Source organism: Manis javanica, chromosome 4, assembly GCF_040802235.1.
Source record: "Manis javanica isolate MJ-LG chromosome 4, MJ_LKY, whole genome shotgun sequence".
Lineage (NCBI taxonomy): Eukaryota > Metazoa > Chordata > Mammalia > Pholidota > Manidae > Manis > Manis javanica.
In genome coordinates this window covers 159,333,376-159,358,491 of record NC_133159.1, presented here as the reverse complement: position 1 = coordinate 159,358,491, position 25,116 = coordinate 159,333,376, and the positions used below count along the sequence as shown (strand labels likewise).

At 54.6% G+C, this 25,116-nt stretch overlaps 3 protein-coding genes across 5 annotated transcripts; 1 reads left to right on the top strand and 2 right to left on the bottom strand.

The window, feature by feature from the left end:
* The first annotated feature begins 4,793 nt into the window (after nt 1-4,793).
* PGAP3 (post-GPI attachment to proteins phospholipase 3) lies at nt 4,794-18,852 on the top strand. 3 transcript variants are annotated; one of them, XM_017648586.3, is made up of 8 exons: nt 4,794-5,561; nt 6,758-6,855; nt 7,675-7,827; nt 15,297-15,359; nt 15,983-16,044; nt 16,398-16,534; nt 16,957-16,986; nt 17,147-18,852. In XM_017648586.3, exons 1-8 carry the CDS (start codon nt 5,381-5,383, stop codon nt 17,176-17,178), a joined length of 756 nt encoding a protein of 251 aa, XP_017504075.1. In that variant the 5' UTR covers nt 4,794-5,380; the 3' UTR covers nt 17,179-18,852. The 3 variants fall into 3 exon arrangements, with proteins under 3 accessions (XP_017504075.1, XP_017504076.1, XP_017504074.1); XM_017648585.3 differs by having other exon boundaries at nt 4,822-5,561; nt 16,782-16,986; XM_017648587.3 differs by lacking the exon at nt 16,957-16,986 and having other exon boundaries at nt 4,796-5,561.
* A 603-nt stretch (nt 18,853-19,455) lies between these two features.
* PNMT (phenylethanolamine N-methyltransferase) lies at nt 19,456-21,502 on the bottom strand. The gene is made up of 3 exons (XM_017648563.3): nt 20,784-21,502; nt 20,060-20,267; nt 19,456-19,982 (listed from the first exon to the last, which is right to left on the bottom strand). The coding sequence occupies exons 1-3, from the start codon at nt 20,983-20,985 to the stop codon at nt 19,541-19,543; spliced, it is 852 nt and encodes a 283-aa protein (XP_017504052.2). The 5' UTR covers nt 20,986-21,502; the 3' UTR covers nt 19,456-19,540.
* A 1,232-nt stretch (nt 21,503-22,734) lies between these two features.
* Nucleotides 22,735-23,964, bottom strand: TCAP (titin-cap). The gene is made up of 2 exons (XM_017648584.3): nt 23,807-23,964; nt 22,735-23,585 (listed from the first exon to the last, which is right to left on the bottom strand). The coding sequence occupies exons 1-2, from the start codon at nt 23,914-23,916 to the stop codon at nt 23,195-23,197; spliced, it is 501 nt and encodes a 166-aa protein (XP_017504073.1). The 5' UTR covers nt 23,917-23,964; the 3' UTR covers nt 22,735-23,194.
* Nucleotides 23,965-25,116: the final 1,152 nt, after the last annotated feature.

Below are 25,116 nucleotides of genomic sequence, written 5' to 3'. Positions count from 1 at the left end.
GGTGTGGGAGGGTGGGTGGGGAGGGACGGAGAAGGGGACTGAGGGGTATTATGTCTAGTACACATGGTGTGGGGGATCACGGGGAGAACAGGGTATCACAGAGAAGAGACATAGTGGATCTCTGCATCTTGCTGCACTGATGGACAGTGACTGCATTGGGGTATGGGTGGGGACTTGATAATATGGGTAAATGTAGTAACCACATTGTTTTTCATGTGAAACTTTCATAAGAGTGTATATCAATCATACCTTAAAAAATTAAAAAAAATAAAATAAATTTAAAAAGTAAAAAAAAAAAAGATCTGTGTGCATCACATGTAGTAAGGGTAAGTGCGGGTCAGGGTATGTGTGTACTGGGTGATGACATGGTGGATTTATTCCTCAGATCATAGTCACAAACACTGAAGAAATACTGCTATTCATGGGAACACACAACAGCCCTTCAGAATAGGCATCAACCTCCCTATTTCCTCTAGGATTAGCTTTAGATTTAGAGTCAAGATAAGGGTAAGGATCAAGGAAACAAGGATCAGACAGCCTAACAAATTTGCCCAGACTGTCTCAGGACTAATGAGGAAAAAGATGAACAACCAGCAAAACCAGCCCCTCACTGTCACCCCTTTACACAGCCTGAGACCTAGTCAAGGTGCCTCTCAGAACCACAGCCTCTCAGCCTGTCGGGAAGAAGAGGCACTGACCTGGTTCCAAGAGCCCCTTGCTGGCCCCACACTGGAGGCTGGCACCTGGGTGTGTGCCAATGCGGCCTTGAAGAGACCATCAGGGTATTAGGCTCAGGGTTAGCTATGTCCCTTCACCTGCAGGTCTCACCCTCTCCTGCTCTTATGTTAGAAGGGTTCACCTAGCCAAGAAGGCTGCTGTGGCACCATCATTTACTGGATCCCTTCTCTGTGCCATTTTCTGCCCTAGAACCACACTCCTCATCTCACCAAGTCCTTGAGGCGCCAGAGGAAGCAGGTGTTTTCTTTCCTCATTTTGCAGAAGAACCCTGAGATTATGAGGGAATGGGAACTGAGCCAGTAAAGCTCTGGCTTCACCCGTTATGCTCCAGAGGTCCAAATCAAGGGTGCCAGGAACCCACCTCTCCCGGGACCCCTGTAGGGCAGCCAGAGGAGGGTCCTCCAAGAAATCCGGAAACTGCCTCCACAAAGATCCCACCTCCCCTACCGCACTCCTGTCCCTCTCCTCATCCCAGATTCCTGGAGGAAATTGGGACTGGAGACAATGCTGGGTCCTAGTGGGCTGCCTAGCAAGGGCGGAGCCAGCGGGAGTGGGGATGGGGGAGGAGCGGGGGTCAGAACTCACGCCTGGGAGGAGGCTTGAGGGGGGCCAGTCTCCCAAAGAGAATGAGCCTATTCAGAGCTGAGAAGGAAGGGGAAAAAGCCTTGTCTGGTCTTTGACAAGAGGAGAGGAAGGGGGCAGGGTGGGCACTGTTGATTTGCTTCTCCCCTCAACTGCCCCTCCAACAGGGCCTGGGCAGAGAGGCTAAAAAAGAGGATGCCTGAGGGACAAAGGCTGAGGGGGTCTCAGCGGGGAAGGGGGTTGGGGGAAGGAGGGAGGTTGCCAGAGGAGCCTGAGAGTTTGCCAGGAGGGTCCAGTGAGGGCCTGGAGAGGGAGGCAGCTACAGAGGAGGGGTGACTGCAGAACGGCAGAGGAGAGACAGCCCAGGGACAGAAGGCAGAGGCATTAGATCTGCCCAAGGAGTCCTTCGGTGACAGGTACTGAACCTGTGGGCAGTGGATGGGATGTGACCACTGGCATTGAAGAGGCAGGACAGGCCTCTGGCTTAGGGGGGTGACCTCTTAAAGGTCAACAGGCTGGGGTCTGGAACCAGCAGCCTGTGAAATGCCAGTCAATCATTGACTAGCCACTAAGACGGGGGCACAGAAGGCTGTGTGTGTGCATGTGTGTGTGCGCGCGCGCACATGCTGGCACCAGAGTCTCCCCTCCTCTCTGCCTACCTCACCAGCCAGCCTAGGTTCAGAGGACTGAAAACAGAGAAAGGGAGGAGACAGTCCACAGTCCAAGGTCCAGGCCACAGACTGGGGCCTACTCCACAGGGCCTTGAGCCTGGGGCATGGAGTGGTGGGAAATGTCTATGAATTGGGTTCTTGGTAGGAGTACAAGAGAGTAAGCACAAGGCTTTCCTGGAGTCACCCAAGAGCAATTTGAAAGCTTCTGATAAGAAAATCTGTCCTTCCTAAATGTGGCCTTTTAAGAATACTTGAATACTTGCAACTTAATCGCTGGGAGGCCACTTCCAGGGCTAGACCTGTCCTGAAGTTAGCAAATGAGCACAGCCCAAACTGATGTGCCAGATGCAAGGCCCCTGCACGTGCTGATCACCTCCCTCAGCCCCTCTCACCCTGATCTCAGGAATGCAGGCCCAAGGCCTGGGGAGATGGCCTTTTCTCTCCCTAGGCTGCCTTGCCAACACAAAAAAACACTCTTGCGCTCTTGGCCTCACCTGCTTTAATGCATGTACAGGAAGTATGTATGGCTGCTATTCTAGCCTGAGCACATGAGGCTGTCACAGTTTCTTGCATGCTTAATTGTGCTTTCCTGTGTCCTGTGATGTCCATGTGTTTATGCTGCAGATCAACATGTGCCCTCAGTTTATCTGGAGTTCTTTCCTCAGACAGTGGCTGGGCTGTGTGGCCTTGAATAAGGCTCCACTTTGCTGTCTGAAATATGAGAGAGTTGGGATGAATGGTTCCTGGTCATAGTGTTTTAGGATTTGGTGTGGGGGCAAGTGACCTTTTAAACCCCAGGGCTTGTCCCTTGAAAGCTCCATTGAGTCATCCCTCTGCCAGATTCCGGATGGATTTCAGATTCTTTGTTTTTCAAACACTGAATTCCTGCTCTACTCAGCCCTTCAGGACCCCAAGCTCACCCAGCTTGCTGCTGGAGATACAGACCTCTGGGGTATGAATGAGGACACTCTTGTCTCTGGCTTTTGATTTGGGGAAGAGGAGACTAGGAAGCTTCCAGAAGTATGAAACTATGGCAATCACTAAGCCTTGATATAGGGTGCCAATTCCAGTGTCAGATGATTTCCACTGAACTCACATTGTTGATACCTCTCTTTCCTTTTTACATCCAATCATTCTTTAAGATCTATTGATTCCTCTTCTAATACATGCATCCTTTTCCCACCTCCACCACTAGCTAATCTAAGCCTCTATCTCTGGGCTAAAGCACTAGCCTCTGATCTCCTCTGTATTGCTCTTGCCCTTTTTCAATCCCCCCACCCGCCACCCTGCTGTTCTCCCTTCAGCAACCAAACTAAATGTTTTCAGCATAAATCAAACCATTTGTCCATTCCAGCACTAAAACACCTCCCAAAAGGCTTCCCATTGCCTAAACTCTTGATCACGACCTGAGCCCTGATAACATCTGGTCTCTGGCTATCACTTCAACCCCACAGCCTTCTAGCCAGGCAGGCTTCTTTTCTGTGTTTCAAAGATGCCAAGTTCCTGCCTTAGGACCTTTGCACTGGCTGTTCCCTCATCTAGAACAATCTAACCCCAGGTGTTAGCAGGGCTGGTTCCTTCTGGAGCTTAAGTGTCACTTTTGCAAAAAGGCCTTCTCTGACCACCCAGTCAGAGTAGCCTTCCCTTTTCTTTTTCTTTACCCTTCCCATTCCTTTATTTTCATGTCTGTTATTATATTATCCAAAAATATACATCAACACTTTTGACTACATTATATTTTCTTTTTACATTTGTCCTTTTCTTTTAACATGTTTGATATAATATAGGACAAGGCCTCCAAAACTAGAATCTTAAAAGTTTCCTTAAAATTGGAACATATTTTTATGTAGGAGTTCTCACTCTACATAAATCCGCTTCGTCAGGATTTCATCCTCTTTAATCCTAAATTTCCTCATCTTCAAATGGAGATCCTATAAAAAGATTCATCCCAGAGTTATGGTAAGGATAAAATAAACTAATGTGTTATAAAAGGACTGACCTATCAGATGCAAAATAGTATTAGCACCAGATCGTTTCTGGTCAGCTCCTGGAGGGCTTGGTGGTTGTTTAGTTTGTTTGTGTCAGCTTTGCGATGTGTCAGCTGGGTGTTTAACTCCAGGGGACACTATTCATGTTATATTTAACTGGAAGAAGCACCCTTCGCAGCAAATGCAATATGAATGGTGCCTCCTGTTCTGCCTTGCTTAGCATGTGCTAGAGGTAAGGGCTCAGGAAATGCTTGCTGAATAAGTGAATGAATGAAATCTGATTTTACATCTTACTCATTCCACATTCCAACATAAAAAGGAGAAGTTGAGGAGGATGAAGGGGTGGGGGAGAGAGAAAGGCAGTCATTAATCTACCTTCACTAATTATGCACTTAGCTACAAGGTTTCAATGCCCAATGAGATGGAGTGTGTGTGTATGTGCGTGCGCGCGCGTGGGTGGTGGTACTACAGGGAGAAGGGGGTGGATATTAAGACAAGTATTCTATTCCCAAAGTCCTCCCCTTAATTTTCCTTGAAATATTACACCTCTTCTATTTCAGCGTGGTCTGAACGGCTAGTTATTTGACAGCCTGGATTTGACAAATTCCAAGGTTCAGTTACGTTGTTCATTCATTCATTTAACCAAAAAACAGACAAACAAACAAAACTTAGAGCCTGCAATCTGCCAAATTCTGTACTAGTACTGGAAGTAGAGTGGTAAACCAGACAGCAGAGGTCCTACCCTGCGTGGGGAAAATAGATCTCTGTTTAAATCACCCTCAGAAGTGGTGTTTAAATTGAGACTAGAAGTGGGAGTCTTAACAGAAGTGAGAGTAAGAGTGATGCCAACGGCCGATCGTACAGGGCTTGTGGAATTATTATTTTATCCTGTGGTAGTTGGGTGCCAGTAAAAAATTTTAAGAAAGTGACATGGTCAAATTTGAATGTTTGGAAAGGGAGCGCAGACGGGAGGGGGCAAAAGCAGAAGCAGGACGACTAGTCAAGAGGCTATGATGTCTTCAACCAGGGTGGTACCAGTGAAACGGAATGAAATGGGACAGTTACAGGTACGTAAGGAGGTGAAATCCGACGGGCTAATGACAGGAAAATAGCCCTACCTAAAAATAAAAAGACGATGGGGAAGAAACAAGACAGATTTTGAAAAAAGACGACTTAATTTTGCTCCTTAACCCACCTGGGCGTTCCCCTTTCCTTAACTCTGTCGCCTCGATGTATGGAGCTGACAGACGAGGGGCGGGGCAGGAGCCCCCAAACTGCGGGAACTTTTATTTAAACTGAGTGAAAGTCAGCGGAGAGTAGAATACAGAACACAAGGCACTTCCGGCTACTCCGGAAGTGGTCTCTTAAGCTCCTCCGCCGGCAGAAGGCCAGGGTGAAGGGATGGCCGGACAGACGGCGCGCTTGGTGCTACTAGCCGGGGCAGCCGCGCTAGCAAGCTGCTCTCAGGGGGACCGCGAACCCATATACCGCGACTGCGTGCTCCGGTGCGAGGAGCGGAACTGCTCGGGGGGTGCTCTGAAGCACTTCCGCTCCCGCCAGCCAATCTACATGAGTCTAGCAGGTAAGCCCCACCCTGCTTTAAGTACCGCCCCCTGGTCTTGGCCCCGCCCCATGCCCCCCACGCATCCTTTTGCAATCTCTGGGGGTCCGTTGTGAGTGTGCGTGAGTGTAGCCCCACGGTAATGAGAACCTTACCAACCAGTTTTACTTTTCCAGAAGCTTTCATTTACTTTGTATTCAGCCAGCTGGGTCTTTAATACTTTTGGGTATGAGGCCCTGGAATGACCTCGAAATCAGACCATAAGCACACCTTTTGGTCTCATAGCCCCCACGGGAACATTAGCTCTCTCAACTTGAAGGTAGAGTATTATATGAGCCCTAAAGGACCCTTAGCTTAAGCAATAGTGGGAGGAAGAAATCGGGTCTAGCTTTGACGGGTAGGGGCGGTGATCATCTTGGAACAGTCTGTGAAGGAAGGGCTTCCGGATGGATACATTGAATTTGGAACTGTGGCTATAGTGGTTACCCACTGTGTTACAGTTGTCACAATATGTCAGTTAATTCTCGCAGCAACCCTTTGGAGTAGTTTCTCTTGACCCAATTTTACAGATGGGGAAACTAGGGTTAAGTGCCCTGCCTAAAGTCACACAGCCAATAAGTGATAAAGTGGAGTTTCCGTTTCTGGTCTGTTTGACTACAAGTTTGTTTTCTTTACTACCCTTTTGCACTCCAGACAGAGGGAGCAGAGAGTGGAAGCCCTGGGCAGTTATGGACACATCCAGCAGCTTGGTTTACTCAGTGATCAGGGTACATGAAAAGAAGTAGTGGGAAATAAAGTTGCAAAAGTGATCTGGGGCTTCAAACTCAGACTGGAGAATTTGGGCTTCATTTTCATAGCAAGGATTCCTCCCTGGCAAGTGAGAGAAAATCCTGTGTTCAGGAAAGGCGGACATAAACTCAGGCATCCACAAAAATGAATCCATCAGATGCCAAAATCCCCGTACTATGTTAAAGAAAAAGAACATCTCTTATTTGCTCATACATCCCTTAATCTCACACACACACATACACACTTCCTTATTTGTATGTCGAACCATCTCTCATCCATCCATGTGGGAAGCTAGGATTTTGAGATTTCTTCTGTTTTTTTCCAACCTGCAGACTTTCTTGACCCGTATTTACTCTTGGTCCTTATTTGAACTTCCTCTGTGCCTCCCTGTGCTGGGGAGTTCACCAGGTCATATTTATCTGTTTCAGGCTGGACCTGTCAGGACGACTGTAAGTATGAGTGTATGTGGGTCACTGTTGGCCTCTACCTCCAGGAAGGTCACAGAGTGCCTCAGTTCCATGGCAAGGTGAGTTGGAGGGTCAGCATAGCTATATGGTGGAAGTATGGTAAAAGTAAGATCCCCACCCCAGTTGGACCACACTGTCTAAGCCCTCTGAGGAGTGGGGTGATGGTTGTGTGTTTGGGGCAAGTACCTGTGCTTCTTAGAATCTGCTGGTTTTCGTGTAATCACATGGGACCAGTGTGTTCTACTTCTGTATGTGGAGTAACAATATTTGGTAGGCTTTGGGGTCTCCTCAGAAAGTGCTGCTGGGCTTCTTAGGGTGGTGAAATGCCCGCCGTGCTCCAAGGACAAATTCACTGACCCACCACAGCATGCTTCCTGTTGGTTCTTCAGTAAGAATGTGGATTAAAATAGTGATACACCCTCAGATTACCCAGCAAGGCCTGGTGTGCTGGTGCCTTCTGATCCAATATGATCTTGCTCTAGCCTGTTGAGGTTGGCAAGAATTAATTCTCCCCAATTTGTCAAAGAACGAGCTGAGGGCCAGAAGGCTGTGGTCAGTAGTGAAGGTGGGATTGGGACCTCTGTCTTGGGAATGGCAGGTCTGTACTGTTTCCACCAGACCATTCTGAGACATCTATATTGGCCCACCTCGTCTTCCCGGAGACCAGCCTTACAGTGCTGTAAATGCTGGCCAGGATAGAGGGCTGACCCTCAGCCAGGGACTGGAGGGGAGCTCATTGGCCAGAGGCTGAACCCAAGGCTTTGGCTGAGGTCTAGAAACTGAGGAAGCAGCTGAGGCTCTGTTGATGCAGTATGTCAAGAAAAGGTAGGCTGGGAGTTGCTTGTTCTTCAGGCCCCCTCCATGTGCTCCTTTTCCAGTGGCCCTTCTCCAGGTTCCTGTTCTTCCAAGAGCCAGCTTCTGCCATGGCCTCTTTCTTCAATGGCTTGGCCAGCCTGGTGATGCTCTGCCGCTACCACACCTCCGTGCCAGCCTCCTCCCCTATGTACCCCACCTGCGTGGCCTTTGCCTGGGTAGGTAACTTGGCAGGATTCCTGCTCTACAACCTTATCTATGAAGGAGGAACCCTTAGATCCCCATTCTCAACCAATAGGGTTTCCTCTAGCCTAGCTTCTCTAAAACGTTCCAGGGCTGAACCTGCAGCTGTGGATGGTCAGGCCTCAGGAGAAAACATGGAAGGTGCTAAATTGGACCTTACCTTTCTAGCAGCCTTAGGCCAGGCTGTTTGGGAGGGAAGGAGAGAGGAAAGAAGCATTTTTTCCTGAAGGGAAAAGTCACCAAAAGACCCATAAGGCAATTTACAACCCAGAAGGAAGATGGGTCATAGAGAGCATAATGGGACCATGGTCGTTCTAAGGATCCCTATAGAGGACGCGAAGCAATCTCAACCCCAGCCTGGTCCTGGCAGCAGTGGCAAGCCACAACACTGTCTAGAGCCCAGCCTAGTCTTAGAACATCCCTAGAGAGACTGAAATATGTTCCATCTGAGTATCCAGAGAGGGTTCTGGGCTTCACAGTGTAACTGGTCAGAGGGGCCAGCATCTAGGCCCTGGGAATTGTGTGAGAAGCCTGGACTAGGGAACAGATATGAACTGTGACAACCTTGGGGAGGGTGTGAATGTAAGAGGTTGTAGTGGATGTCTCCCTATCAGAACCACCACTGTAAGCCTTAGGGAAATGATCTCCACTCACTCACCTTCCTGCCATCAAAGCCACCATTCATTCTTGTATTGAGTACCAACTAGGTGCCCTGCATTTTGCTAGATGTTGGAGATCCAAAAGTCTATAAACATAGACAGGTCCCTGCCCTCTGGTACTAATTGCACAAGCACATAACAGTGTAAAAGCACAACTCTGGAGAAGTACAGTGGAAGTGCTGTAGGGGCTTGTGATGGGGCACCAGACCAGAACAGGGCAATCAGAGAAGGTGTCCTGAGGAACGGGCATATAAAGTAGGATCAGAATGATGAGTGGATGTTAACTAAGTGAATTCATGGAGAGTAGGAGTCAGGAGGAGTTGTTTACACAGAAAACTCAGAATATGCACAGGCAGGAGAGAGTGTAAGTCATTTGAGAACCTGAGAGGCTGGGAAGCCTGCCATGCAGGAAGCCAGGGAGTGTTGGTATGAGACAGGTAGGCAGGTGGGCAGATGGATGTAGGGGCCTAGTTAGTAGTTTCAGCATATGGAACAGTAGCTACACTAGAGGGATGGCATGGGTCTTGGGAGGGGGGGTAGTAAAGAAGAATGTGAGCTATGTTTTGGATGTGGCTTTATAATGTTTTAAATTAATTTTATTTATATAACAAACATATACACAGCTCATACTCTATGCCAGGCACCAGTCTAAGCATTTTATAAATATTAATCTTGTTAATTCCATAGCAAGCTTATGAGGTAGGTAGTATTATTATCCCATTTCCAGATAAGGAAACCCAGAATCGAAAAGGTTAAGCCACCTGCTCTAGGAGGCAGCATTTGAAACCAGGCATCTGGCTCCAGAGTTCATACTCATAGCATCTTGGCCATGGTTAGATGAGGAGAGAGGAGTCAGAATGACCCCCGTGTTCCCACTTATGAGACAGTGATAGAAACTGTGATTATACATGAGGTCACTGAGGGGCAACTGAGAAGAGGAGGGACCTAGGATGGAGCTGAAGGACCCCCAAAACTTAATGGCTGGATGGAGGAGGATGAGCCAGCAATGGAACCAGCAATGGACTGGTCAGAGAGCTTGGTAGAAAATTAGGTGTGGTTAGAAAGCCCTGGGACAAGGATGGGAAGGAGAGAGTCGGCCATTCTTCTGAATTCTGCTGGACAGTCAGAGAACTGAATGGTGCCCCTGAACCTGGTGGCCCCAGGGTCTCTGAGGACCTTAAGAAAACTGAACATGTGCAGCTGACCAAGTCCAGGCCAAGCCTCAGACTTGGGAGATGGGGATCAGGAGGAGGCAGAAAAGGAGACTGTTAAGCTTCTGGGAAATGTTGATTCTCCCTAATCTTTTCCATTCAACAAATGTTGGTAATACCTTGTTATGAATTATGGAGCACAGATCCCATGATGGGCATTGTCCCAAGTACTTTTACATTTTTCATGCAGTCCTCATAATACCACTGTGAGCTCTGAGTAAGGCTCAGAGGGGAAAAACCTTGCCAGAGTTAACAGGTAACAAGTTAACTTGTCACTAGTTAACAACCTGTCACTAGTCGGGACAGGTTGGCATCCAGGGCTGTCTGAACACTTAGCCCCTCTTCTGGGCTGTCTTCCTAGGCTGTAATAAGTGTTTGTTGAACATTTGCTGTGGGTAGAGACAGGGTTTGCCTTGTGGGAGCTGAGACCCCTGCCCCAGGAAGCTAAGCCTGGTGGGAGGTGCAGGTGCAGCTCCTGGGAGGCCGAATGCAGGCAGAGCCGAGGAGGGCTCAGACAGAGCTCCGGGAGCGGTACAGCGGGGGGACCACATCGCTTAAAGGCAGGAGTCGGTCAGGGAGGCCCAGGAAGGAGGAGAGCCTTTGTCTGGGACTTTCAGGTCTGGTGAGGTGTAGACACATACCTACGTAGGGAGAGGAGGTTGTTGGAGTCTGGCCTTCCAGGCTGGCGCACAGCAGAGGCGACGGTGCCAAACACGGAGAGTGAGGGACCTTGACAGGCAACCTCAGGAAGGTCAGCCTGGCCACACTGGCTGCATGAAGAGGAGCAGAGGAAGGTAAGATGGAGCAGAGAGGGCCCTGAGTGCCAGGACTGGTGTAGGCAGGGGACTGGCATCAGGGCACACTGTCGCAGGCATGGCTGGGATAGAGGCAACACTTCCTGTTTAGGCCTCTTTCAGAGAAGGGAATTTGGTCCTCGCTAAGAAAGCAGGAAGGGCAGAGTAACTGAGAAGGGCATACCTGTCTCCTATCCTTTGGGGCTCTTCCAGGGACACTGCTTTCTGGGCCCACTGTCTGCGCCACCCCCGGCCCCTGCCTCTATTAGAGAGACAGGACAGCCCTGCGTGAACTCTCTGAACAAGTGCAGAGTCCCCCTGGATAGACCTGTGGATCTGAGGGGACCTCAGAGGACCCCAGTGTTTGTCCTCATGACATGTGCCAAGGACCATGTGCTCACTTTGCAACTCTGGTCTTAATCTCCCTGATTCTTGATCTGGGCTTTCATTTCCCTGGCATCTGCCACTCATCTTCCTTCCTGGTGAAGGCCATGCCTCCCAGGGGTGCCCTGTCATTCAGAGTGACTGAGGACCCTCAGGGACAGAGCAGGAGATGTTAGGTTGGGAGAGGGCAGATACATTGGGCCTGTGTCTTAAGGCATCCTGTGGGATTTGGGGTTCTGGAACATGGAACCCCCTTGGCCACCACTAGGTCCTTGAGGGACAGTCTCAGAACCACACTCCCTTTGATGATCCAGTTTGGATTTTACACTTGATCTTTAGTCCTGTATGTGTATGTGTGTGTATGTGTTTGCAGGAGGGAGGGATTCTGAGCTGTGTAGAGGGTGTGGCAGTGGACTTTGTCCTGGGCTGGGTCTTGTGGAGGGAGTGGGACTCCTGATTTCTGTTGGGGTGGGGTAGGAAGGGCCCTCACCTGCTCCAGGTTAGGTCTTGGTGTGGGGTGGGTTACCTCAGTCTTATTCTCTGGGAAATGAGGAGACCCTGCCCCCAGCGGGGGTAATGAAGCTTTGGCACAAGAAGGCAGTCTCTGTCTAGACATTTAGACCTGGGCTTGGGCTGGCAGTAGCCAAGCTTTAGGGGAGTTCACCAAAACTCTTCACACCACAGAACTTTGACTTCATGGAACTGGGGGGCCCTGCTGCTTGCCAAAGCTCGGAGGCCAAACCAGTTCTCCCCTCCTTCATCCAGCAAAGAAAGGGCCTCAGGAGTAGAGGTGAGAGAGTGAGGATGCCAGGAAAGCCCCCCTCCCCTCCATCTCTGCAGGATGATTGGTGGCAGGGGGGACTGACTGCTCTACCTCTGCTGAGGACAGTACAAGAAGAGATGGGTTGAGGCTGCAGCAGAATGATGGCTAGACTTAAGGAGGGACTTCCCTAGGGTCAGACAAGGGCCAGTGGAACAGGCAATGGCAGGAAATCAAGGAATCCTATTGATAGCGGAAAAAGCCCTTCTCTTCCCAACTCTGTCCGCCTCTTACCTCCTTCTCTTTCAGGAGGGAACAGGGGCAGGCTTGCCCCGCCGGAGGCAGGGGGTGAGACACCATGGCCTCTGGTGGTGGGGGAGCACTCAGGATGGCAGCAGGCGTCATATTTAACATTCTGCCTCCTCCACTTCTGAGACACTGAGCTATTTAAAGACCCACATGTCCCCACTGCCATGGTGTCAGTGACAGCCCCGAGCACTGGGGCTTAGCACTGGGGTCGAATTCCTGACAGATCTGGCTCACTTGGCATCCAACCAGCTTCACGGCTGTGATATTTTTGTCTCAGTTTCCTTGCTTTCCAACAGACTGAAACACCCTTCTGCTCTCTGTCACCCAGCCTTCTCTGTCCCCCTCCACTTCTCCCCTCACTGACACCCTGCCCCCAGCCTCCCTTTTCCTCAGTGTTTACTCCAACTTCTTGGCACTTGCTGGGCCAGCCTGTTGCCCTCCTGGCCTCTCTGATTGGCCAGTTGCCCCATGTCCCCCCCGCCCCCATTCTACTCAAGCGTGGCTGAGGAGTTCAGGGTGGCCACACGCTTGCGTCTCCGAGGCTTTCCCTTCTTTCAGTAGCCGTGTGTCTCCTCTGCTTAAGTCCTGACCACCAGCTCTGAGTGAAGAGAGTATTACCTCTGCAGTGCATCCTAGTGGCACAGTGGCTCGGGAGCAAGGAAGGACTCTTCCTATAGCCACATTCTGGGATCAGGCGACTTGGGGCCTCAGGGTGTGACGTAAAACATTGTGATCCCTGAGGGAAAAAAAGATAGGGGTTAGCCTGCTGGACTTGACGAAGGAAACTGACATTTATGGGGCCCCTGCTTTATTCCAGGCCACAATAGCAGCAACCATTTATTGAAAGGCTTCTTCATACCTGGCATTTCACAAACATCAACCCCAGGACCCTCTTATGCAATGGATACTATTATTAACCCTGTTTGTAGATGAGGCAGCTCAGAGAAATTGTTATTTGCTCAAGATCACACAGCTATTTAGGGGCCAAGGCAGAACTTGAGCCCTGGGTCGGCCTCATTGTGGAGGCTCTGGACATTCTGCCCCCAGCCTGGGACTGTGGGATGGGCCTAGGCAACTGTAGGGAGACCATCTCCTCTCCACCTGGACTTCCTTGGTCTGCAGAGGGGCAGACTTGGCTTCCGGTCTGTGGAGAGATGTGAGGGTCTCATTCTGGTCAGCAAAGTGGGTATGTTTCACTCTGTCCTGGGCATTGTGCTGTACCCTGTACTTTTATTGCTTATTAAATCCTTATCAACACTATGATTGTTCCCATTTTACATGTGAGGAAACTGAGACACAACAAAACTAAATAACTTGCCCAAGGACACACAGGAAATGCAGAGCCAGGATTTGAACCCTGGCAGTCTGGCCTAGGGCCTGCATTCTTAATGACACTATCTCCCAAGTCTGAAGAGAGGGTCAGAAGAGGAGCCTCCCATAATGGGACACTCCCCAGGGGAGAGGGGACTTTTCAGGGGACAGAGTCCAGGCTTCAGGTGGGTCTCTGGAAGTGGAAGGCACCCTGGGGAGGTGGTTGGAAAAGACCTAGCAGCCCCAACTCTATCCTATCAAGCTAAGTCCTGGCCATGTGCACCGCCTCCCCTGCTTTAAGTGTCCGAACTGCCACTTAGCTCAGTCTTCTTGCTACCTCCCCCTTCCTGCTGTGGGTGACAAGGAGGCCTGGCTGGCTGCCAGTCCCTGCTGCCTTCCCCTCTACCTCTCTCTCATACTGGCAACAGGGGTGTTCTCCCCAAGAATGTCCCTGTTCCTGGCCTGCCCAGGACACCAGGCCCATGTGAGACCTGGGCCCTGTCTCTAGCCCCGAGCATGCTCCTCTCCCCACAATGACACTGAGCATCACAGACTTTGCAGTATCTGAGAAGCCACCCTGTTCTGTCCTGTTTTCCAGCCTCTAGACCATGCCTCCATTACCATCTCTGGGAAGGGGCAGCCCCAGGAATGGGACAGGATGGCCGGCATCAGAGGAGGAAGCAATCTGACATCAAGGCTGGGAAGGGACGAAGGGTCACTTAGGCCAGCTTCTGATTCGTCCCAGGGGAGAGCTCAGGCTAGAAGGGAAGGGCCTTTGCCCAGGTCATGAGGAGCATGAGCAGCAAGACTCAGCCTGGAAGCCAGGCCAGACTGGCTTACACCAGGCCACCCGAGCCTCCAGAGACTTCCAGTGCTGACTGGCTTTGCAGCAGAACTCTGCCCGCCTCCACCCGATTGCTCTTCCTTTCTCTCATGAGCCCCCTCAGGCCTGTGCTGGGCACCCCTCCTACTGTCTGACCTTCCTGCTGCAGTAAGGAAGAGAGAAGCATGGAGAGTGGCTTCTCGCTCTGCTTCCACTCTCCCCTGCCTGGCCAGTTTTCCTGGTATATTAGGCAGGTCCTGACCTTTACCCATCTCTGGTAGGCCAGGCCCACCCTAGCGCAGCCCTCCCTGCCTCCAGGGAATTCAGGCCAGACTTTGCCTGGCTGTTCCCTCCTTAGACTGGTTGTCAGTGGTTTCCCAGCCCTTCCTCCCAACCCAGGATGTGTACCTCCACGCCAGCCCACCCTTCTTGCCATGATTTGGGTCTCTGCCCTGGATACAGCGATCCTGAAAAAAGTACCAGCGTGAACTCCCACGAGATCCAGGGCTCATTTGCAAGATGATTTGTACTCTTTCCTTGCAGTTAATTTCCAGGAAAAGGGCCTCAAACATTCCCTGGGCCCTTGCCCTCCACAGCTGTTTCAGCCCTGTTCCTCCAGAACTCGCAGCAGCAGCCACTGGTCTGGCAGGTTGGGCAGGCCCAGCCAGGAGGAAGGACAGGCTCCTCCTTGGAGATTTGGCCCCAGTGGGATCTGCTTGATCTCCCTCACTTGCTTGCTAGCTCAGGACACACCCCAAGCTGGCTTGAGCCCCTCCACCGCACCCACTTCATTCCCGCCCACAAAGGCTGAGGTCACTGGCTCCCCTGGCCCAGGTGGGGCTGTCATCACCTGCCAGTGGGGGTGGAGGCGAGGCCCCTGGGGGCTGTTGTCTTAGGGATTGAGTAAGCAGGGAGCTTGGCTCTGCCGGAACTGGTTCCCCAGTCCCCAGCCGGTCTGGAATTGTGGAGGCTGCAGCCCCTGTGGCCCAGGGGGCTCAGGGTGGCTGGAAGCTCAGCCTGAGGGAACCAGCCTGGGTGGGGGTGGAGGGGCATGGATTTGTTCGGTGGGCTCCAGGGACAAGAGGAAGCATGTTTCTCTGCTCCAAAGCGTTTCCCAAAAGTGAGACAGATGTGAACCCTCTAGAGGTCTTCCCCGCCCTGGGGCGCCGTGCTTACCAGCCCCCTCCCTACAGGTCTCCCTCAATGCCTGGTTCTGGTCCACAGTCTTCCACACCAAGGACACTGACCTCACAGAGGTGAGCGCCCCTCCTGCCCCGCCTCCAGCTTGGGACAGTCCCTAAGGATCCCAAGGGGATGGGGCAGAGCCCTCTCACAGGCCTCACACTGACTCCAGTCACACAGCACTTGCTCTGCACTAGACATTTAAGCCTAGTAGTACCCTTGAGCCGTGCTTGACCCTTGTGAGGTAGGTGTGATTATTGGCTCTTCTTACCTGGTTAGGCAACTGAGCCTTGAAAAGATGAAATCTCTCGCCCAGGAGGACCCAGGCAGGAAGAGGTGCAGTCCAGACCTGAGCCCCGCTGCCGAGTGCTGGGCTGTGCTCTGAGTTCGATGGCGTTCTCTTATGTTCCAGTCTCAGGAGGCACCCTCCACCAATGCCTCAAAGCCCAACTGCCGAGCACTTTTTTTAAAGTTATATATGTGAATACAAGGGTCAGTCTGTTAGATGCAGGAGTGAAACAGCAATAAGCAGAAGGAGCACGAGCCACGGACCATACTGACCATAGGCCTGTGGCTCCTGTGTTAGACTCCAGCTGCCCCTGCTACCCCTCCACCCCCAGCCCCAGGCCTCCATGACGCCCTGTCCACCTCCTACTCCCCTCACACTGGCCCCTCACCCGGTTCTCCCTGTCCTCAGAAAATGGACTACTTCTGCGCCTCCACCGTCATCCTGCACTCGGTCTATCTGTGCTGTGTCAGGTGAGCGCATCTTGGCCTCTGCAGGGGCCAAATCAGGTCCTAGGAGCAGAAAGGAGTCCCCCAGCCTTCCCTGGTGGTACTCTTCCCAGGGCCCTTTCCATCCCCCAACACACACACAGTACCCTTCAAGCTGTCCTCGATGGGGACTCTGGGGTGGGACTGGAGGCCCTGGCTCTTTCCTAGGAGCTGCAGCTCTTGGTCCTGAGCTCCCAGGGGATTGTAGGCTTGCCCAGCTGGCATGTTTGGTGGGGAGAGGGGCGGTGGCTTCTACCACTGATGCAAGGCTGAGGGGTGCTTCAGGGAATGCTGGGGAGGGGCTGCCTCCCTCTGAGCAGCTCTGGCTGGCATGGCAGGACTGTGGGGCTGCAGCGCCCCGTGGTGGTCTCTGCATTCCGGGCCCTCCTGCTGCTGATGCTGATCACTCATGTCTCCTACCTGAGCCTTGTCCACTTCGACTACGGCTACAACCTGGCGGTCAATGTGGCTATCGGTGAGGCATGAGATGGGACTGGGGCCCCAGGGAGCTACATCATGTGGGGTGAAGGTGGGACTGTGTGCTGTTCTTGGAGAAGAAGCTTCTTGAGAGACGTGGTGGGGAAGTGGGAGGAACAGCAAATAAGAGGGGAGGCTGGGAGGAGGGTCTGAGGATGGCCCTAGGGTCTAAGGGCATGGCTGGGGAGGCTTTGTCGGGAGGAGGAGGTCCCCGAAGTGAGCCCCTCCCACCTGCACGTACCCAGGCCTGGTGAACGTGCTGTGGTGGCTTGCCTGGTGCCTGTGGAACCGGCGGCGACTGCCGCATGTGCGCAAGTGCATGTTGGCAGTCCTGCTGCTGCAAGGTCTATCCCTGCTCGAGCTGCTTGACTTCCCACCTCTCTTCTGGGTCCTGGATGCCCATGCCATCTGGCACATCAGCACCATCCCTGTTCACGTCCTCTTCTTCAGGTGGGTGCCCAGGGCTCACGTTCTTTGTGCCCTTCCTCACCCGCTTTAGAGGAGACAGAGTCCGTGTGGTTTGCCCCTGCCAGCTTGCCTGCACTCGCCCCTCCCCACCCCAGGGGGCTCTCTGAGCTGTGCCTCAGTGGGCTTCTCCCTTGGCCCACAGCTTTCTGGAAGATGACAGCCTGTACCTGCTGAAGGAATCAGAGGCCAAGTTCAAGCTGGACTGAAGGCCCTGGCAGCGGGTGCCCTATTGGGGATCCTGCCCCCTCCCTGCTGGCTCCCTTTTCTCCTCCAAGCCTTGAGATGATTTCTTTTTTCCTTTTGCATCTTGAACTTGGACAAGAGGGTGTGGGCCCAGAATCACGTTCCCTACCCACCCCCTTGCTTGCCCCCACGGGGTCCTCAAGGTCTTGATATCTATTCAGCCTTGGCCTCTCAGTATCCGGGGCCAGAGAATGGGCAGGGCCTCTGGTTCCTGGAGTGGAACTCTTAGCTCCACACAGAGGAGAACTGTCTTTGCCTCCCTGTCAGCCTCCCTACATCCCCTCACTGCCTCTGTGTTTCCCAGAGCCCTCTGTCTAGCTGGGACACAAGGTACCTTTGGCCTTTGGAGATGCAATAGTGTCCCCCTGTTGCCCCATGCCCTTCTCCAGGGCACCACTAGGTGGCAGTAGACTCTTGCTCTTTGGCTGTCCAAGTTTCAAAGCAGGCCTCTTTCTCCCCATGGGATCTGAAGGACCAAGCTGCGGGACCCGGGAGCATTCTCACTCTGTTGCCCCAGCCAGACCCCCAGGAGGCCCCACCACACTCCTGCTTTGGAGCCAGGACCCCAGAGCACCCGGCTTCCATGCTGCTGTTCTAGTTGAGAGCCTGCACACTAGTATGTAAGGGAGTGTGAACCAGACCAAGCGCATGGGCGATGGCCCCGTAGGCACAGGCCTGGGGTGTGTGGGATGCTGAGTGGGACAGTGTGTGAGAGCACCAGTCTGGTGTAATGTGGAGAGTATGGGGAGGGTGTGAGTGGTTGTAAAGTGTGTTTGGGGGGGTGAGCAGGTTAGTGTGGGTTAGGCATGGACTGGGTGTGAGATGAGTGTGAGTGTAGGTGAGTAGGCCAGATAGTGGGGGGATGTTGGAGTAGGATGGGGGGAATCAAGTCACCAATGGAACACCAACTTTGACCAGGGGCCCAGGCCAGAGAGAGAGTCAGGATATCCCCAAGATCTGGCTGGTGGTGCAGGTATCCAGGCTGCCTGTGAGTGTCTGTGTTCCTGTCCATTGCTCCCTTTACAGTCCCCTTCTAAACCTCTTAGAGCCTGCACACAAATCAAGATCACCCTCCAGAACCAGCTCCCCAGGAAACAGAGGCAGGAAGGGAAATCGGGATCCTCTGGGCCTCTCCAGCCTTCCTGTCTCCTTGCTTAGGCATGGTTGGCCTCCCCCCCTCCGCCAGTGCCCTGCCTGCTAACCCTTTTGCCACGGTCTGAACCTTGGAGAGAGGGAAGGGCAATCTGAGGGAGGAGGGGAGAAGGCTTGTGGCTGGTCTGGTTTCTGGCCTTTGCAGAGGCAGGCAGGGGCCGTGCTGTGCCTGCCCTGTGTTAAAGGTGACCCCTGCCAGTTGCCAGCAGCCCCAGTACATTCTTCTCCATAAGGATAGAATGTGGAGCTCCAGGAACTTTCCATCCCAAAGCAGTCTCTCTGATTGGAGCAGGGGTGTCTGGAGTCTTGTTCCTTCCTGGGAGTAGGGGCGCTGCACTAGGACTCCAACCTCAGGGACTTGGGTGACCTGTGTTAGATTCTTTTGATACTGAAAGCTATTTTAAGGTAAGAGGATAGCAAGGGACATTGCTAATAAACCAATTCTCAGCCTCACCTATCCTTGTTTGCTCATTTGTGTGGGTAAGGTGGACTGGAGGAGACAGAAGTGGCTGGAAGCAATAGGCAGGAGGAGTCTCTACCTAGGCATGTGGAGGTGGGGATAGCAGAGCAACAGCAGATCCTGGCAGACCTCCATCGGTGGCGCAGGAGGTTGCTGGGAAGGGAGCTGGTGCTAGTTTTTCCCCTCTCACTTTCCTGGCCCTTTGTACCTGGATTATAAACCCCACCCCTGCAAGTTCTACTTCAGGCTCCTAATTATCCCCCCTTTCCTCCCCTTCTTGTCTGAACTAGGCTTTACTACTCTTTGCTGAGTAACCTTTCTGAGCTCCACTTGCAGGATAACAGGATCTGCTTCTGAGTGTGAGGCCTGAAGGGACGTAGTAGATGCCTGGCACACAGCAAATGCTGATTGAGCTCCCTCTGACCTTAGCTTTGCTTAGTTTGGGAAGAATGCATGGTACAGAAACATACCTTCATGGAAGCTTCTGGAAAAAAAAGATGAGAGTTGGTGGCTCCCACACCCCCACAGAACAAGAGAAAGCTCAGGGCCCTTGTTACTTCCCAGGAGAGCCACAGACAGTGCTGACACTCAGCAGAGATAATTTATGTCTTTATTTGGTACCACATCAGATAATAGGGAATCTGGGTGGATAAGAATGTCAGCACTGGGTACACTGGGCCCTCACACCCCCACCTTCTTCTGAGCCCAGGCGAAGAAGATGCCTTTGACATCATCTACACCTGTTCGAAGGTGGGCAGGCATGGTATAGGTGCGCAGGTCCCTCACCTCATAACCACTATGCACCAGGGACCCCATCACCTCCTCCTCACACACTGGCACCACCACTAGCCTGACGTCCCCAGCCAGGTACCACGACTCCTCCAGGGCCCCGATGAGGAGGAGGTGCCCCCCAGGCCTCAGCAGGGTTGTGATGTGGTCCAGGGCCCGCTGAAAACCGGCAAGGTCTGGGCTCACAGCCTCCAGGCAGAAGGTGGACACCAGGGCGTCAGCAGGCAGGGGTGCCAGGCTCCCAGCACCCAGGGGCAGAGGCTGGTGCACGTCAACAGGCAGGACCCTCTTCACTCTGGCTCGCAGCTGCCACTCCTTCTCTTGCCAGGACTCACTATGCAGGACAGAAGGCAGGGTCAAGACCAGGCCTCTCTTGCCCCCCACAGGCCAGGCCATGGGAAGGCCCCTTACCCCCTGCCTTCAATGAGGCAGACGTGCTGGCTGTACGCGCTCCAGTCGAAAGCCCCGGGATCCTCCCGCAGCCAGAGCCCCAGCTCCTGGCGGTTCACCTCCAGGAAATCTGTCATGGTGATGTCCTCAAAATGGGCGCAGGCACTGAGCAGCTGGTATATGGTGGGGCCTGAACCAATGTCAATGAGGGTGCGTCCAGACACCTCGCCTGGGTGGGACAGAGGAGTGGGGTCTTGGTGCTGGGCCTGTACAGGGGCCCCCGCCCCAGTCACCCCCTTGCTCCCTTTCTAACTTCTCCCTCTGTTAGTGTGTCTCTATGTGGAAAAGCTGTAGCTCTGGGTGACAGCTCAGCTCTGGGTCCTAGCCCCAGCACTGACCTACCTTGGGAAGGAGGCTCGCATCTGTAAAACTGTGCCCACTGGCGAGGATTAAATGGGGGCGATCCCGGGGTGGCCAGCGGTTTCTCCCAGGTGTCTCCCCTCCCCAGTCTCTGCCTCCACTTCTTGCCCCGCTTCTCCTCACCTCCCAATCCTGGTCATTCCCTCCTCCCCACACCCTCTGCGCAGGTCTCTTCACTGCCGCTCGCCTAAGGGATCTCGCACCCCATCTTCCTTTCACCTCCCAGCTGCCCATCGCCGCCGCTTGGTCTCTACCCGGCTCTCTCACTCTAGCGCCTTTAGCTCCCAGATTGCTTGTCCTCGGGCCCCAGTGTCCCCGCGCTCACCCGTGGCGAAGGTCTGCGCCAAGCAGCGCAGCTTCCAAGGCCCGACCCCGTCCGGGCTGCTCAGGTCCCCGCGAGGGGGCGCGTAGTTGTTGCGGAGGTAGGCGCGAGGCTCGAAGCGCCGGTAGGCGGAGGCCGCTGCCGCCCGGCCGGGGTCCGCGTCGGGGTCCGCGCCCGCAGCAGGACCCGGGTCTGCCACGCTCATGCTGCTGCCGCGGCCCGCCGGCCCCCGCTCGCCTCACGGCCCCTTTATTTGCCGCCGGACCCGCGCCTCGACCCGTTCGTGGCGGGGGCGGCGGCTGAGCGATGCGCCGCCTGGGGCCAAGCGCGCCGCGTCTCTCACCCGCCCACCCATCCGTCTGCGTTAGTGTCCGAGCGGCAGACACACCGGGGCGCGGGGCGCGGGGGGGGTGCGTGACCGCAGAGCATCCCTGCCGCCCCTGCCCCGCTCCGGAGCCCTCCCCCTCTTGCCCGCACCTGGCCGGGCCCAGGAACCGCCTCTGCTCCCCGCCTCCTACCCTGCCCGCCGCCCCGTTCCTCCCATCGCTCTTCCCCAGCTCCCCGGGCCATTCCCTCCTCCGAACGGGCATCCCATCCCTTCTCTTTTGCCAGGCTTCAAATTAGCCCTTTCCTCTGTGCCCACCTCCCAGCGCCCTTCCCTCAAGGGCCCAGATGCCCGGCCAGGCTCCCATGACTCCGGGACACCCTGCCACACATCCACCCCTTCCCTTAGTAAGGTCCCCCCGACTCCCCTTCCCCGCCCCTCCCCCAGGCCTCTCTTCCATCCTTTCCTACCCCACCCCGTCCTCTAGCGCCCGCCACCCCCATTCCAGAAAGGACAGTCCGTTCTGGCCTTCCGCGCGATCGCCCGGGGGCCCCAGAGCGGAGCTCCGGCCCCGCCCGTCCGATGGCAGCTGCGATAGGGCCCGTCGGCGGGGCTAATGCGCTTAGCGGTGGAACGGCCCGGCCTCCCCTGGGGGCTCCCAGTTGCTTATCTGGGGTCAGACATCCTGCCACGTGGGGGGAGCAGGACCCAGGTGAGGGCAGGAGGGCGCAGGGCGTCCTTTCCAGGCCGCCAAAGCCACCAGGGGACACGGGCGGAGCCGAGGGATTTGGGATCCCACCGGTCTGAGGTCTGAAATCTCACACCTCACCCACCCCACCCTCCAGCCCCAGCCTGCATTCCTGCTTGGCGCTACAGGTACCAGGCTGTTGATGCCAGGGTGTACCGTCCCCTACTCCCAAATGGGAAGCAGACTCTGCAGGGCCATCTCCATGGTCTTTCTGGAGTGGGACCCCTCTGGGTCAGTCCAGTGCCCCTCTGCCCTGGGTAGGCTACCAGCTCCTGCCAAGATGGGCTTTGGCCTCCTCTGTGTCCGCCCCCCCTCACCTTGTCCCAAGGGAAGGCATCTCCGTGTGGGCCAGGCAGCCAGTTTGGGACATGAGTCACTACAACAGCTGCAGGGGTCAGACAGGAGTCTGCCTCCCATGCCTAAGAACCCACCCTGGGCTCCTAGGGCAGAGAGGTAGAACACCTAGGCCCGGCCAAGGATTAATTCTGTTTGGATTCGGAACTCAGAGGCAGATCAGCCGTGGGGTGACTGACCCCCTCTACACCCTGAGGCCCCGCCAAGGACAGTCTTGTGCCAGCCCCCTCCATATTCTCCAAGAGATCATAAACAAGCCCCACATGCCAGCTGGCCTGCTGGGCACTGCCCAGTGCCAGGGGACTGGACACAGAGGCCAGGACTGCACAGCAGAGCCAGGTTATGGAAGGGGGACTGGCCAGCCAGACACCCTGTTTATAACTGTCTCTGCACCCCCCAAACATGGAGTGCATCCATTAGCTCTGCCATATTTAGCTCAGATGCAGGGTCCATGCCCTGAAGTGAGCGTGGGGGCGGGGGGACACCAATGGGCTGGGCCCCACAAGGAAAGAGGCAGCACTCTGGAACATGACTGAGCATTTATTGCAGCACTAACAGAGGATGCTGGGGGCCCCACCCTGCCTCTGCCCGCTTCATGTCCCCCTCACTCCACTCCGAGCTTCCTTCCCAAGAGCATCCTAGATCCCCTTGTATTTCTTCCTCGTCTTTCTCTGAATCTGGAACCTGGACCAGTGTCCCTCCTTCAGCGACCTCTTGCCCTCACCAGTCTCTTTGTCCCTTCTCTTGGAGCTGGGGTAACTCGCCCTGCTGGCCCCCAACTCTCCCCCCTTAGTTTCCACTGTCTTTGCTCCCCTCCCTTTGGGAACTCAGGGGACCCAGGCATCTTGGCCTCTGGCTCCCTCCTCCCCTAGCCCCCAACTTTGGGCAAACTACAAAGCATCGATGGCCAGCAGCTCCCCTCCGTGGTCCTAGCCAGGAGGGGCCCAGCCCAGGGCAGGCACAGTGGGGCCGGAGTCACAGTCCTGCTCAGCCTCTCTGAGCTTCCTGGGACATGGAGCGGGACAGGGAGCGCCGAAGACCAGGCTTGCTGACAGGCACCACCGGGGGCAGCTGCTTGGTGATCTCGGCCATGTCCTGGCGCCCCAGACATTGGCCACCCAGGGCTGTCTCCAGTGCCAGCAGATCCTGCAGCTGGGTGGGGGTATCCTCGCGCTCTTCCTTGCTGGCACCCACCTTGGTGGGGGTGAAGATGGGCAGTGGCAGCACGCGCTGGTAGGGCAGCTGGTACTCCTGCAGCCCACGCCCGAGAATGCCCATGCGCATCACCAACCAGGGGGACCGCTGCACCAGCGCCTGGCACTGCCCCTGCTGGTGGTAGGTCTCCTGTCGCTGGGTGTCCTCCTCATGCAGGGAGCAGCTAGGAAGGAGAGGGGAGGGGGACACTGAGCTCCTAAAAGCTGTTACCCTCCTGACACAGGCTGGGAGGGGAGCTCCCTGGGGCTGCCAGGACCTGAGGTGCAGAAGGGGTGACTCCACTCTCCCAAGTGGGTGTCCTCCCTGCGCCCATCCCCAGAAATCTCTCCAAGGCGTTGTGCCTTCAAGGGGAGGCAGGGAGGGAACCCGCTGGCCAGCACTCACCCCTCCTCAGGCCGTGTGGACAGCATCAGATCCTTCCACTGGGCCCAGAAGGCCTCTCTGCGCTCCCAGTTCTCCTCCGACACCTCACAGCTCAGCTCTGAGGTGGCCATGATCGCTGCTCACCCCCTCGAGACTCTACTCCTTCCAGGCCCTTTAAATAGCCCCTTCCTCCCCCTCCTATAGGGGCTATTTTCAGCTCCTCTGGCATCAGATACTATAAGCAGAGCCAAGGCTCACTGACGGGGGACTTTATGCCCAGGGCAGGGGTTGAGGAACCTGGACTCTGGCTGCCCCAGGTCAGAGGTCAGCTTCCAAAGAGATCAAGATGCTCCAGTGGGGACAGAGGTCCTCAGATCAACGCCTCCATGTGTCTGACACCCCTTAGACACTGTCTGGGACCAGGCACGTGCCCAGCCTCGTGCCACCTTGGTGCTTGCCCTCTGCCCCACCCCTTCCCCTTCACACGGGAAGGACAGCAGCTTGTCTCCTATAAACAGAGCCAGAAATGACAGGAACCAAGGCCCCCTGAGGGCTCTGTACAAGCCATCAGGTCCTGCCCTCACTGCTCTCCTCTGCCTGGGATCAAGGGCACATCCCCTGACTGTGCGCCGCAACAGAAAAGGACAGTGCAACTATACCCTCGGGTGTCTGCACCGAAGGCCTGGTCCCTGTCTGCCACCACACCAGCAGGGGGACTGGAAGTTAATTCCACACGGTGGATCCTCTTCACGAACCTGCCAGGTATTCTTTCCCACAGCCGGTGGTCAAGAGATGTGGTTTCCCAAGTCAGGCCAGTCAAGGTGGAAAGAGCAAGTGTGGGAGGTGGCTCCCAGCTCTACCCCCAGCACCCAAAGTGGGCGAGATGGGAATCCAGGGGCTCTGATGACTGGCAGTCAGATCTGGCTCTAGCCCAATAGGCTGTGTGACCATGGGTCACTCTCTGCTCCTCTCTGTGCCTCATTTTCCCCACTTCCTGGTCATAGCCACCTGACAAGAGCTCCAATGTGCCTGCTAGCTCCCATCTGCCCCTGGGAGGGACCTGGCTCTCATATACGGGGAGCCGGAAAGCAGGATGGCTGCTGGGACAGCCCAGCATCCAAGAGTAGCCACTCATGGTGCAAGAGCTGGCACACAGGGTTCTGGGCAGGGAGCAGCAGGAATGAGGGCACTGCTGAGTGGATAAAGCAAAGGGCACCAAAGAGGCAGTGACAGGAGCGGAGATAAGGACCTTGTGGGGATAGCAGAGCACCCTAACTCCTGATTATTAAAGTACTGTGCCTGACTCCTGATATCTTAACTTTGAAACAGCC